The sequence below is a fragment of the Protomyctophum parallelum genome (assembly GCF_964188405.1).
Source record: "Protomyctophum parallelum genome assembly, chromosome: 2".
Taxonomy (NCBI): domain Eukaryota; kingdom Metazoa; phylum Chordata; class Actinopteri; order Myctophiformes; family Myctophidae; genus Protomyctophum; species Protomyctophum parallelum.
Genome location: NC_139699.1, coordinates 18,401,942 through 18,416,686, shown reverse-complemented (window position 1 = coordinate 18,416,686; position 14,745 = coordinate 18,401,942). Strand labels below are relative to the sequence as shown.

Here is a 14,745-nt window from a genome sequence, read left to right as displayed (position 1 = left end):
TGATGTAAGGCTAACTTGTTTGACATGCCTCAGTAAAAACATTCAAATTAACGTAGGAAATTATAAGTTTACAACACTACTGTGACACCTTAACCCTGAATAAAGCAAAGTCAGCTAAAGTCAGGGGCAAAAGATCATTTGTTGGAAATCCAACTAATGTGAAACAAAAGCTAACGTTTGCTAATCAATGTTTTAACGGCTAAATCCAACCCAACCCCAACAGGAAAATTCATTATGTGAGCAACACAAAGTAAGAAACTTGTGATTTCTAAGTAAGTCTTTATTGAAGCCAGTCACAAATTTACAATGTTATCAGTAGCAGAGGCCCAATTCCTCTTTAAACTTAAAATCTGAATTAAAACACAGGTCCCTGATTTTTAAAAAGTGTAGCTCACTCAGATGTTCAAACCCAAAAAGGTCAGAACCGATCGATATTGATCGCTGATCATGTATACACACACGCCACAAAACACACATCTCACCCGTTAGACACAGTCTGCAGAAGATAAAAAAAAAAAAAAAAAACTTGTTCGTTGCTTTCTTTCAAATCAGTGCATTTAGGCTCTACACAAATCTATTGCTAGAGGATTGAAAGCAACAGCATGCGTGTAGATCAAACAAAACCTCATAACATCCAATCCACTCGGTACAATGAAAACAGGCTAGTGTCTTTTTTTCCTTCTTTTTTAGGCTGCTTGTGCTTATTTGGACTTGGCAAAGCCCACTCTGTTGTTCTCACGATCAAAGACAGTGTAATACTGGCCAATGAATACATCTCCCAGAATCCACAGGGGCCCAGCGGGGGCGGGGATGTCCAAACCCATGAAGCCACTGAGGCAGATGGTCTTACCAGCCTGGCTCTCCTGGAAAGACAATCAGATCAGTGTTGATTTCAAAGACGAAAAATGTTCGTCAATGAACATTTTGACAAACACTGATGAAAAGTAATGAAAACTAAGCTATGATGACTAAGACTAAATATGGACAATTTTGTCAACAAATAAGAACTAGATAGTCGGGGAACCATAGGCCCAAATTCAATTTGTTCATTAAGGTCCACAGAATTAGAGGCCTGCTCTGCCGGAAACATTGCGGAAAAAAGTTATGGCCATTTTTGTATACCACACCATAGACATTTCATCATGCTTTAAGTAGCATGTGACATGTCAGGGGTTTTCATGATTCTGATTCCATTACAAGCATGGGCTAAAAACGGCCTTAGCCGTCATCACAAATGTAATGATATCAGCACAAATGTGATGATGTCAGCACATTTGGGCAAGTGGCTATGGCTGTTTTTAGCCAAAGGAGTGTTTTTAGTGCAAAACGAATGCTTGGAATGGATTCAGAATAATGAAAAGTCCCTAGTTTGACACGTCACAAAATATTATATTTGGAAAATGTTGCCTTTATAAGTTGTCTATGGTGTGGTATATAAAAATGGCCATAACTTTGTTTCCGGCAGAGCAGACCGCTCATTCTGTGGACCTTAATGACCAAATGAATAGAAGAAGAAAAAAGTACAGCATGACATCACAGGTTAAACTCTATTCCTTGAGCTTTTGGGCCTGTGGCCCCTCGACTAAGACTAAAATGTTAGGAAGGGACTAGTGGACAAGACATCCAGTATAAGTAAAAGACACAAGTCATTTTAAACTTGGTTGCATGCTGAAAATAGCAGATTTGCTAGGCACGCCAAAATACTTTAGTACTTTAGTCGACTAAATCAACCGTATATTTAGTCGACTAAAACTAGACTAACTAAAACATTCCAGGTGACTAAAATGTGAAAATCACAGCTAGAGCTGTAAAAAATCTCCTCTTATTGGCATATATTTTCAAATGGGGGGGGGGGGGGGGGTTGGGGGTCCACGGGCTAATTAGTGTCATTTTGGGAGTCCTTGACATGAAAATATTTGGGAACCACTGCTTTAGATGCTTCTTTGAGAAACGACTGTTTCAGGCAACACAACAGCCCACTCCCACAGACAGAACTCTTGGCGTTGCCAAATGAAACAATGCCACACTGTGTGTGACTTTATGACACAATGGTCACAGGGTGGTTGTTGTTGTTGTAGTATGAGCAGACTCTCCGCTGACCCCTGTTGGCCATCTAGCACATACGTGGGCAACTGGTGCCCCGGGGGCCACATGCGGCCCTCACATTTCACTTAAAACGGCCCACAGGTTCATATCGGAATACTGATATATTATTATATTTCAGCTGTTTACAATTCCAAACATGCAAACATGACGCGCTTTAATGACTTCATTTTAATAATACTACTACTCATTAAGCTACTAATATAGACTGTTGTCTTTTTTATGTCGAATGTATTTGCATTTAAGTTCATAAAGAGTATAAATGCATAAAACAAATACTTTTCAGGATTTCAATATAAAAAAGAAAATCTTCAAATATTCGAATCCTGCTCATATCATTTTCATGTCCACCGCAAACAACTTTTTTTGCGGATAAAGTGAGGTTTGCTTTGGTCCGACATGTGTTGCGACGTGCTTGCGGTTATGTTTAGGTTTGGGGTAGGGTTAGTAATAGTAATGTCCGACATGCAGTACATGTTCAGCTTTGTGTGGTGCCACTCAAAGTGACTACTAGGTTGGTCTTCCTGGATGCATGTTCCAACCCCTAGTATGTCTGTCAGAAGACGTTGAGGGGTGATATCGCCCGCGTGCACTATTCGCTCGCTGCCGTTCACTTCCTTGTTTACGGCTCAGAAAGAATGCCTCGTATCTCCTAATCTAGGGAGCTCTCCATGGTTTTGACCAAAAGAGCATACCGGTACTTCTGACTTAATTTCTGATTTCAACAAGCCCCTCGTTTAGAATAATAATGCTTCTAGAGAGACTTTACCGGGGGGGGGGGGGGGGGGGGCTTTTCAGAGTAAAATCTCCCATATCTTCTGGCACTCTAGCACCTTTATTTTGAAGAAAATCCCGGGTACTGATTGTGTTAAAGTTGCCCACCCTGATTATAGCACACACAGACTCACCTTGAGGACATACTGCTCTCCTGTCAGTGTGTAGGCCTGTCCGCCCACGTTGAACGTGATGACAGGGAGGGTTGGGATCTTGTCACAGCTCACCATGTACTACAACACAACATTAAACAACAGCCATTCAAACATACAGTAGATGATGATTACGTCGTCATACAAATAATTGAGATTCATGATTTGCGTTAATGACATTGAACATTATGAATAGGAATTAGGCTTTGTAAACAAAAACTGCACAGGGCAGGTACAAATAACTACAAAGCCTATTACTTTGCAGAGCAGTGGTTCCCAAACTTTTTAGCCTGTGACCCAAAAGACAAATTAGCCATTTAATGCCCAGGACCCAACCTACTGTTGCTGAAAATAGCAGATCTACAAGCTCATGACATGTCGCTTCGCGCTGCGTTGTGAGCTTGTATATCTGCTATTTTCACTAGGCTACTTCTTAACATTAGTTTTCTAATTGATGGAACGTCTTAACAAATTTCTTTTATGTATTCATGAAATTACAACAAAATGTAGGAAAATAAAAAAATAAAAAAGGACCCATAAATATGTGTCCGATACGTTTGGGAACCAGTGCGTGTAGTAGAGCATTGGTTCCCAAAGTGGGGTCCGGGGACCCCCAGGGGTCCTTGAGGAGTTCCAGGCGGTCCCCAGCTAAATGATAGTTTGGAAACAAATGGACCCTTATGGGTCTGTAACTCTGAGAGTTTACAAATGGACCCAAATGGACTCTAACGGGTCCATTTGGTTCCATTTGTAGACTCTCAGAGTTAAATGAACATTGATTTTACAATATAAATGTGAGTCTCAGAGTTAGAAATGCCATTAAATGGGGGTCCGTAGCCTAATGCATGTCAACTTGGGGGTCCTGGAAACTAAACTAAACTAAAGTTGAGAATCACTGCTAGAGCCGTAATAACAATCTTCTCTTATGGGGGTCCCTGGCATATCTCTTCAAATGGGAGGTCCGCGGGCTAATTAGTGTCAATATGGGGGTCCTTGACATGGAAAAGTTTGGGAAGCATTGTAGTAGAGGACAGGGCTATGAACCACATGGCATCAGGTATAGGATGCAGTGAGTCTACCTCTCCCTGGATGAGTGGGGTGGCTCCGATGGCTTTCTGCAGGGCCCGGACCTCGGCCGCGGGGCCAGTGATGAGAGAAGTGCCAGTGTCCACGATGGCCTCACAGCCGCCCTTACACAGTCCCAGTGTGCTCCCGACTCCCAGCCTACACACACACACACACACACACACACACACACAGTGTTGATTTAATTGTTTTACTTCAGTCAAAGTATCAACACTGCAATATAGAAGTAGCCTGATTGTCAGACTCTGAGCTGAGCCTCAAAGAACCAGTGCGCTCAGTCGAGTGGGCGGGGTCTATGGGCTGGAAACCAGGCTAATATAGAAGTACTCTAGCCTGGATCCAGCCCGAAGACCCCGCCCACTCTCTGAGTGGAAAGCTACAGTCTGATAATCAGGCTAGAAGTACTCCGTTACAAGTAAAAGTCCGGAATTAAAAATGTACTCGAGTAAACGTACAAATGTATTGGCATCGAAGTGTACTAACTAACAGATCTACAAGCTCATACTACAGTATGAGCTTGTGGATCTGCTATTTTTCCAACAGCTGAAGTTTAAAACAATTGGTTAAAGTGGTTAAAAGCTATAAGGTGACACAGATCTAAATGGGGTTTAAAAAGGAGAATGACCAGCAAACGTTAAGTATAGTAAAGTGGTAAAGTGGTCATGTTTGAGCACACACACACCCATCCATGCGGATCTGCCAGTAGGCCTGGCGGGTGACGTTAACGTAGTTGAAGTCACCGCTGTAGTACTTGGGGTCAGTTCCTCCCAGGAGCAGCTCACCACCAGGTTCAGTGTCAGGGTTTCTAGTGAAATAAACACACAATGACACAAGAATAGTTAAAAAACAATATCTGAGGACGATTCTACAAAATGTCTTCTAAATCCTGACAGTTTTCTGAAAAACCCTATGTTTCTATGTCAGTGGTTCTCAAAAGATTCCATGTCAAGGACCCCCAGAATTTGCCCGCCGACCCCCCCCCCCCCCCCAATCTAAAAATATGTTGTTCCAGGGACCCTTCCCAGAAGCAAAGATTTGAGTTAAAAACATTCACTTTGAAATATATATATTAAAAGATTTGCGCCACATTTTCACAATTTAAAAAAAAATAGCAGATCTACAAGCATACTGCACACCTACAAACGTACTATTGACAGCTATACATATTTGACGAGACAAAGCTATTATTACCGCTGGTATACGATCTTGTATTTTAAAACAAGAAATAGAAAGCTACTTACTGCCCTCTCATGGCAAAAATAGCATATTACATGTTTAACACATTTCAAAATAACAAGATGGACCCAAAACGGCAAAAATTTACTACAAGGTAAAACAACTACAAAATCAGCAATTTGAAAAACCTAATTCTGTACAAAATCAATTATTTTCCAGAACAAATATTGTTTTCATAAAGGCACACCAAAGTCTACCCAGTTAAAAGCACATAAGCTGCCTGTGTCTGGTGTCAGAGGCAGCCTGTGTGTTGACACTCACTGACGCAGGTCTCTTAACAGCTGTTAAATTCACACAGAGTTTTCTAACGTACGACCACCTCAGTGGGGTTAGAGTCTGCTCCGAGACTGGGAGGTCAAGTCATACTAAAGACTATTATCTAACTATAAGGGCACCAAGTCTCTGTGTGTGTGTGTGTACGTCCGTAATCCACGTAACTCGAGAACAGTTCGCCCCACCGACTTCAAATTCGACACACGTGTTCGTGTTCCACACCCCCACAGGGAGTGCAGTGCCCGGTGTCGAGTCGGTCGGACCCAAGGTTGTCCAGAACCCTCATTAAGCCTCATTCTTATGTTGCTGTACACGACCCACCGTGTTTGACATCAATAACAGGCTCATACAAGCTAGTGAAAATGCATATGTTTGACATCAATAACATCCAATAGGATAAAGCTTCTACCTCACCTGTTGAGGTAGAATGAAAACACATTTTGCTCCACTTTCTTCTGACCCATGATGTTGTCAAAGACGGGTGCCACCCCATCCACGGAGATGCGCGGGTAAGCCATGCCGAGGATGCCGTCAAACTTTGCTGCAATGAAGGCCACGCCAGGCTGCTTGGTAGCCTCCCCAAACACCTGCTCAGTGATCGACAAGTCTCCAATCTGGAAGGACAGAGACCTCAAGACTCAACTCGGAATGTGTATCTCACTTGTTAATGAGACATAGTCTTTCATACAGTCTCATTTATCATGAAACTATGAATTGTTACTCGTTAGCCTTGCATACAGTCTCCCTTATGCGACTATGACTTGTTAATATCATGCCAATGATATCAGATGTTGCATGAAATATTGAACTGGAGTTACAATTCGTAGCATTTGTATGTAGCGTACCATGCATGTGTCCTGACTGAGGTAGCCAGACAAACTGCCGGATCCATACTGTATGGCAAATGCAGTTCCATTCTTCACATATGTACTGGACTTGGCAGAGTTATACTTATGATGAAGCACTGAGAAGGAAAACAGAATAGTCAATGGATGAAGTTATGTCATTTTAATAAGCAGTTAAACCCTATATACTTCATTGACCGATGTCCCCCCCCCAGTGGTCTAAACTTAGTCCCCTGCTTTCATCCCTCTATACACCATCAAATCCCTTTGACAAAAAATTTGCCAATATACAAGCTCACAGGGTGTTGCGGCGCTACAACTTGAGAGCGTGTAGATCTGTTATTTTCGCTGAATGTTCGCCTATTAAGGCATTATGCCCACAATAGGGATGTGATTAAAGGACCACAGTTGCATTTCGTCACTACAAATCATGCACACAAATTTCAGCAGGTTTCTCTAATTACAATCCTATGCTTCCTATGCTTAGGAAAGCCTCTGGTCAAAATGGGTTACGATTATTTGGAATAGGAAATGATTATAGGTTAACCCATTCTGGTCAGGAACCCCTTATTGGTGTTTTAAGCATATACTTTATTTATTTATAAGTTATACTTTAGCTATTGAAAAATGTGGCACAATGCTTTGAATATATATTCTTTCAGAGCAAATGTTTTTAACTCATATCATTGCTTCTGGGGGGTCCCTGGAACAACATATTTTCAGATATGGGTCGGCGGCCAAATACATATAATTTTTAGGGTCCTTGACATGAAATAGTTTGAGAACCCCTGACATAGAAACAGGTTTTTCAGAAAACTGTCAGGATTTAGAGGACGTTATGTAGAATCTGGTCTCAGTCCTAAATAGGTTATATACCAGTATATCAAAATAATAATTAAACATTAATGGATCCTAGCTGTGAACTGGGAACATCTGTAGAACTTACAGCAAGCGATGTCGGTCCAGGCGCAGTGAACGGAGGGAACCCACAGATTGGACGAGCCGGTGTCAAACACCACAGTGAAGGGCTGGGGAGGAGAACCCAGGCTGATCTCCCCATAATACTGAGCCTGGACAAAGAACAAAACCAAAGATTTTTAGATTATTATATATTTTTTTTATTGTTTGCATCATGAACAAGACAAAGGACAACTTTTGTTTTCCCTGGAACCGCACTCGATAAATTCAAGAGACAAGTTTTGACGTGCAGGCAAACAGCCCACGATAATCTCCTTTAGGCCACAAGCTGCTCGTACAGTATATACAATAATGTCCTGATCTAGTAATTAGGACTGACGATTTAACCGTGGCATACAGTCCTGAGTACATGATCTGATTATACACAGAAAACAAGCACAAACTGATTATGTATGTGCCAATTTTAGCAATTTATTGAATGCTTGATTCTGATTGGTCAATCGCCAAATTCAGCGTTTTGTTATTTCTGGATAATGACCGCTCCACTCTTTAGCAGACCGATGCCTAATCAAAGCCTCGGAGCACCAGCTGCGCCCCGCTGATTTACTGCCATTTCCAACATGACAGCCATGTAAACACACACAATGTCATTCACAGCTAAACATTGCTCTCAAATGTGTTTTTGAAAACATTTGAGCAAGAAATAGACGAAGCAGTAACCAAAAATGGATTCTAATTGATCAACTCACTTCCTTGTTTTGCGACAGTGCTGCAGCTGGGCAGACGCCGGCCAGCGCGACACTTATGGAATACTTTCATTATCGTAAGCGCAAGGAAATACCTTGTTTTGTGTATAGATAATGATAATGTATGGCTGAGTGAGTGGTCATTGTTTATATATAAATCACCTTATCTATAAACAATGACCGCTCAGCCCTACATTATCCCTTACGTATTTTACAGAGGCAATGCTTTTTTACGGCAAGACGATTCAATAAATTGGCTTTTACCCCCTTCCACATTGTAGGATATCGTGGGTTTAAAAAACAAATTCCGACCTTAATACAGCATTTATAAGTATGCTGTATTTTAATGCAAGTAAAGTTTGATTTAGGATATGGTAAAGTATGAAATTGAGACACAGTCTTGCCATCATGTCTACACACTAATTGGACACTTTTAAAAGTTTAAAATAGTGGTAGAAGATCTACACGCTCATCTATTTAATGAATGTAGCCGTTTTTAAAACAGATGAATGGAAACGATTCTGACAATAATGCCAAAAATAACTGCTCAAATAACAGGCGATTGTGTAGGAACGGTGACAGGCCAAGTCATGTGCCGCTGACCTGTTCAGCAGTCATTGTTAATATGAAGTCATGCAGCCGTTAATGTCAACAAACACAAGTAGAACAAAGTGTTCCTCTGAGTCACAGATTAGTCAGCAAAATTATTCTCCTAGTAAGTGTCTGAGAAAGCTGCCTCCTGTACTAATTAAGTGATTTAAACAGAAGCAGCAGTGCATTTGTTTAACTGTGACTGTAAGCAACATGTCTCAACATTGTCACTGGCACAGCACGTGACATGTCCTGTCAGGTTTTTGGTGGTTTCTGTGGTTAACTTTCAGATTCTCTCTGCTGATCTCAACCAATGCTGTTCCTCATTCGCACAATGACATGACAGCATAGGCAAGGATTTGTGATCTTACTGGGAAATGTCTAAAACCCACTATTAGTCCGGCAGCCGACAGGCTTCTTTTGTTTAAAGTGGGAAATTTGGTATATAGTCTTTTATATATATAAAAGACTATTTATTTATATATATATATATAATTTATATATATTGCACAAAAAACACTTTAAAAAATAAATTGCTCAATACTGACAGCTGGTCAGCATAGACAATATTTTAGGCCAATAAAAAAAATACTATATACCAAATTTCCCACTCCACAACCCCGACTGCCAGACTATCATTACCGCCGGTGACTCAGCACACATGATTGATTGTTGATTTCCCAAGGAACAGCACACGACCCTAACCCAAGAAAAAGGCTTCTAGCTTGTCTCATCCAATGTATCGATTCTGAAAGCACAGGTCGCTTACCAATATGTATGCAAACATTTCAGTCTTACCATATCTGTTAGGTCAAATGCTAGGATGGACGTAACCTGAAAGGACCTGTAGAGTAAACAAACAAGGCTAGACATGGACCTAACCTCACCTGACCAGGATCAAGAAGCTTAAAGCCTGATTTATACTTTCATTGTGCGACGGAAAAATACATTAGGATTAAGGGTCAAGCGGGTGCACTTCTGAGTCATCCGTCATGTGGGAAAGGATTCTGTTTAGTCACCAACACTTTCATCACCCAGTGCTGATATCACGTTCTATCGGGACCATAATTCAACCATTCTAAAAAAACCTGTGCGGAGGTCTTGTCGGAAAAGGCCAAGTCAGTCACAAACAACACAAGAGAAGCTTTGTCGCAGCGCTCTCATAGTTTTGCATTTCACATTTTTTTTACAGTGCATTAGGAAAGGACCCACAGGCGGCACAGGCCCACTGCATGGTTGGTGGAGCGGGGCAATTATGGGGTATAGTCTGAGTGCTTACGTCCAAGAAGTTCTTCAGGGTTTCTGGAGTGGGGGCATCGCTAGCGGGGAAGCCAGCGTTGTACTTAAGGGAGTGGTGGTCAGCCAGGAGTTCCTTTGCACTTCTCCCAGAGTCCGTCATCTCACGCCTAATGGAACGGAATTTCGTCAACGGAATTCTGGTGGGAAAAGAAAAGAGAAAAGTGAGAGGATTGATTTTAAGGTCAGTTCACAGAGAGCATATGGTGCCATGTCTGTAGGTACAGTAACGCCTGACCTACTTTGACTTCCTTATCTCTAGAGGGTCTGACTATTTCTCAGCATGCAAAACCAAATGATGACTGCGAGAACAAAGGGTTTTCTTTCATCCTTTTGGCAACACAAACCACAATGAATGTCATTTTCACAAGCATGCTTGCTTAGTGCTACCAGTTCACGAACAGTAGTAAAACAGCTGCAATGTGAAAATGTGTGGTTGTCTGTCAGCATTCTTGGTATTCCTCGCTTTCTTCCATTCAAAAAATACAACTGCAAATAAACCATCCAATCCAATGGCAAACCTTGAGATTCAATTATGTAATGTACAGAACTGTAACCTTAAAAATGCTAAACTTGTTTGGTTTTATTTACAGTATATTCTATCAATGAACCACATTGTGTGCCTTACGGTAATCTGGACCGAAAATAAATAAATTTGTTTAATAGGCCCTGTTTGATTTGATGAGACAGTCAGTGGGTGTACTGCCATGAAGGATTCTGGGGACATTAGAATGAAGCAAAATAAAATGTAATGATGATTTTGTTGAGCCGACCAGCTGAAGAAATCATGACATTTAACTCAGACCATTCATGTTTCTGGAAAATGCTTCTAAACTTGTATTCTATCGCTAGTTTGATCACCTCCAATACTCTTTCATCTTAAAATAACTAACTTATGACCGAAAATAGCCAATCTCCCTCTGGTGTTGTGGGTGTTCACTTCGTTGACATTAAGGAAGTATTTAGACAGGTACATGGGTATCTTGGGTATACCACTGTACGTTTCTGCAAACTGTTAAAGTATTCAGTACTGTGATAAACACCTGGGTCACATTCACACATTTAAATCGGTCAATATTTATAGGATATAAAAAGGGTAATTGTTTGCCCCAGTCTGTGATCCTGTCTACCTCAGAATGACAGTACATTTCAAGCACAACTCAATACAAAAAAAAACTGTTAACTGTGAGACATTACCAATAACACTACAGACAGACAGACAGCATATAGAATGCAAACTGCACAGTCACAGTGTCAGTATGGAATGTAAAGGATACAGTCAAGATAGCCGTATAGTATTTATCGATTCTGACATTTAGACTAAATACGAGAGTCCAAATCTTAGGCTACAGTCAAGAGTGCAGTAATTAAGTAATATAAGCTAGCTGATCGTTAGCTTAGCGGCTAGCCCATGGTTTATATATATATCTTTGTTTTTAACCTTGCTCAGTGGGTTTGTGGTCTGTTTATATGTCTTTACTCTTAACTGTGAGCCATATATAGCATGTAGCCAACTATACTCGAGAACCATAAGGCATAACGTTGAATTGTTGTTGCACTGATTTGCATCTTCATCAAATTAATTAGGTTATCCTATTATTATTTAGTGATGTTTTTGTCTTACCGAACAAGTGCGTCGTTCATCAAAACAAGCGCTGCAAAAACACACAAGTGTAAAGAAGTCCCCATCCTGTAGTTACTACTAGTGTACAAACTCTCTCTCTCTCTCTCTCTCTCAGGAGTGTTAATAAAAAACAATGACGGAGCAGATTTTCAATCTCGTGAAGACAAACAATACACAACAAGACAGACAGTACAGCCTGCAGTTATAATCACTACTTCATCATGTGACTGAGAGACGGTGTTGCCAGAGTGTGTGAGAGAAACAAGCAACCGGGTCCATGAAAACAAAGCCAGAAAAAGAAGCCTGACTACTAGGCCTGCAGTGGTTCCCAAGGTGGGGTCACCCCCCCCATTGGTCCTTGAGGGAGTTCCAGTGGGTCCCCAGCTAAATGATAGTTAATGGGAACCAAATGGACCCTTATGGGTCTGTAACCCTGAGAGTGTACAAATGGAACCAAATGGATCCGAACATTATGGGTCTGTAACTCTGAACATTGATTTTACAATATAAATGGGTCACTCTCAGAGATAGAGATGCTATTAAATGGCCTAATGTGAAATTGGTGGTAGTTGAAATTAAATGGATTGAGAATCACTGCTAGAGCCGTAAAATTATTCTATTGTGGGGGTCCCTCGCATATATTCTCTAATGGGGGCCCGCGGGCTAATTAGTGCCAATTTGGGGGTCCTTGTCATGAAAAAGTTTGGGAACCGGTTGCGGAACCACTGTACTGGACTAGGCTATTTGAAAATAGCAGATCTACAAGCTCACAACGGGTCGCGATGCGTTGTGAGCTTGTGTCTTGTGACAAAATGTGGAATATTCTTTGAAACATTTTAACAACACAAATCTTGTTGTTCGTGGCTGGCACAAAACCTTTTTAAATGTAGGACTCCTTATACATTAATCTGGAGGAGGTCCTGGAAATGTGTGAGAATCACTGGTTTAAACAACATTAGGAAACAAGCCCAAATAAACAACTACACTTTAGAAACAATTAAGCCCAAATACACAACTACACTTTAGAAACAAGCCCAAATAAACAACTACACTTTAGAAACAAGCCCAAATAAACAACCACACTATATAAACAATCCCCCAAAAAAACGCAACCCGCAACTACCAATATAATTTATTGCTTATGCTTAGTTATAATAGCCTCTAAAGCAGAGATAAATTATGTCATAAGTGACACAGGTGTTTATGGCCTTTTTGAACAGCCAATCTGTGGGTCCTCACAACACCTGGTTACTGTGTTGTGAGAGGTTTGTTTGAATGCCAACTTGACGGTGGTAAGCCTGTGTTTCATTGTTTTTACAATGTGTTTTACTTTTGGAAAATGGAAAATGTTTGTTATATCATCAGGTGTACCGTTCATGTGTTTGAGAGATGCGAGAGGTGTGAATTGTGCATGTAAACTGGATATGGAATGTGAGTATAATTCTATGTACATCATGGAAATGTGAAGGAAAAGAGCTTCATACATTTCTGCATGTGATGTGAATTCTGTGTAACATTCCACATGTTTATGTACTGACATTCAGTGTACAGATGCAGTTGAGAAAGTGTGGCAAACTTGTGAACCAAGTCACTGCATGCAACCTTACAGATAAGGCACATTGGTAATGTAGTTTGTTTCATCTTTACTTTTATTAATACTTTATTTGGATATTTGTTATAAGTTAAGTGTTTTGCATTTGTTTGTAGGCTCATGTGGAGTGAGCGGCCTAGGTTTGAACGCTGTTCCTTTTTCTTGATTGTGTTTGTATATAGCTAAATGAGTATCCCAGCCGCACTTTGCAACTCTAGGTTTTTTTTTATAATGGGATGAATCTAGTTGCAATACCCTCCATTGACTCATCCAAATTGCGTTTGCGATCTGCTTGTATTAAACAACGTTACAACATTGCAGCTCTAGGCCAAGCTTGAATTATCCTCTTTCAATCTGCCAAGCTTTTGTTTCATAAAAATCCATCGTAGACATGTTATGAGCTACTTTCTGCCAAGAAATTCTGTGCAGGTGATTCTTTTTGCTGTGCTGGAGTTTGGAAGCACTCGTCGTAAGTCACTGAACGGCCCGGTGTACCACCTGTTTCGAATTTGCACATAATGCAGGAGGCAGCAGCGTGACCCCTTTAACAAAAACAAGTGCTTCCAAACTGCAACACCTGCAAAGGATGTCTTGACAGAAAGTAGTGTCGTGTAATTTGAATCATATATATATACTTGGTTAGTTATAGTGCAAGCCTTTCTCCCTTCATCCCATTACAGTGTTGTAACTATTTGCATATCAATTGTCCTACAGGCAGGAAGCCTTGTGGAGTGATCTTTTGATCTTTAGGCCTTCCTGTTTGTTTGATAAGGACAGGAGGCTACAGTTTGTCTAGGGACTGTCACAGTTGGGGGTCTTTTGAGTAGCTGTTTACACACACACACACACACACACACTCTCACACACATACACACACACACACACACACACACACACACACAGGGACAACAGGTTACAACCCACTGCATGAGAGAGAGGTACGGTATAAAGGTTGGCGTTGGAGAGAGGTTGGGGAGACTTGTGGGTTGGGAGACGGAGGAGGCGAGGGAGGACAGGGCTTGACCTGGCCTGGAGGGAGACCATGAGAGGATGACTTGAATGCTTGTAACTTGATGTAACTATGGGACATGCCTTGATTGAATAAAAGAAGGACTTTGCCTGGGAAAACGGAGCTCATTTCTCGTTCTTGATAGAGTGGGGAAATAAGGTTATAATCTACAAACTCCTGGAAGAATATATACCACAGATTTTGGCGCCCGACGTGATATTTCGATTCCGTGGTTTACTACGGCACGAACATTGGACCTGCGAAGGATTTTGTGGATTTTCCTTAATTTCTATTTTTTTGGAGTGAGTTCTGCGAACCAAGGACTGGCAAGAATTCGTAAGCTAAGTGTTTGGATGATAGTGTAGGTCAGTGCACACTGTGTTAGGATGTTTAGGGATTGTGCGTGTGTGCGTGGTATGAGTGAGCGACTGTGTGTGTATGTGTTTGGTTTGTTTGAGTTTTGTCTGTGGGTCTGTGGTCGTATATGTGTTAGTGCTGGTA

General features: G+C 41.1%; 1 protein-coding gene across 1 annotated transcript; it reads right to left on the bottom strand.

Moving 5' to 3' along the window:
- Nucleotides 1-265: 265 nt before the first annotated feature.
- On the bottom strand, nt 266-11,851 carry ctsd (cathepsin D). Its single transcript, XM_083760026.1, has 9 exons — nt 11,645-11,851; nt 10,004-10,160; nt 7,416-7,539; nt 6,470-6,588; nt 6,039-6,238; nt 4,798-4,920; nt 4,109-4,253; nt 3,012-3,110; nt 266-863 (listed from the first exon to the last, which is right to left on the bottom strand). The coding sequence occupies exons 1-9, from the start codon at nt 11,707-11,709 to the stop codon at nt 702-704; spliced, it is 1,194 nt and encodes a 397-aa protein (XP_083616152.1). The 5' UTR covers nt 11,710-11,851; the 3' UTR covers nt 266-701.
- Nucleotides 11,852-14,745: the final 2,894 nt, after the last annotated feature.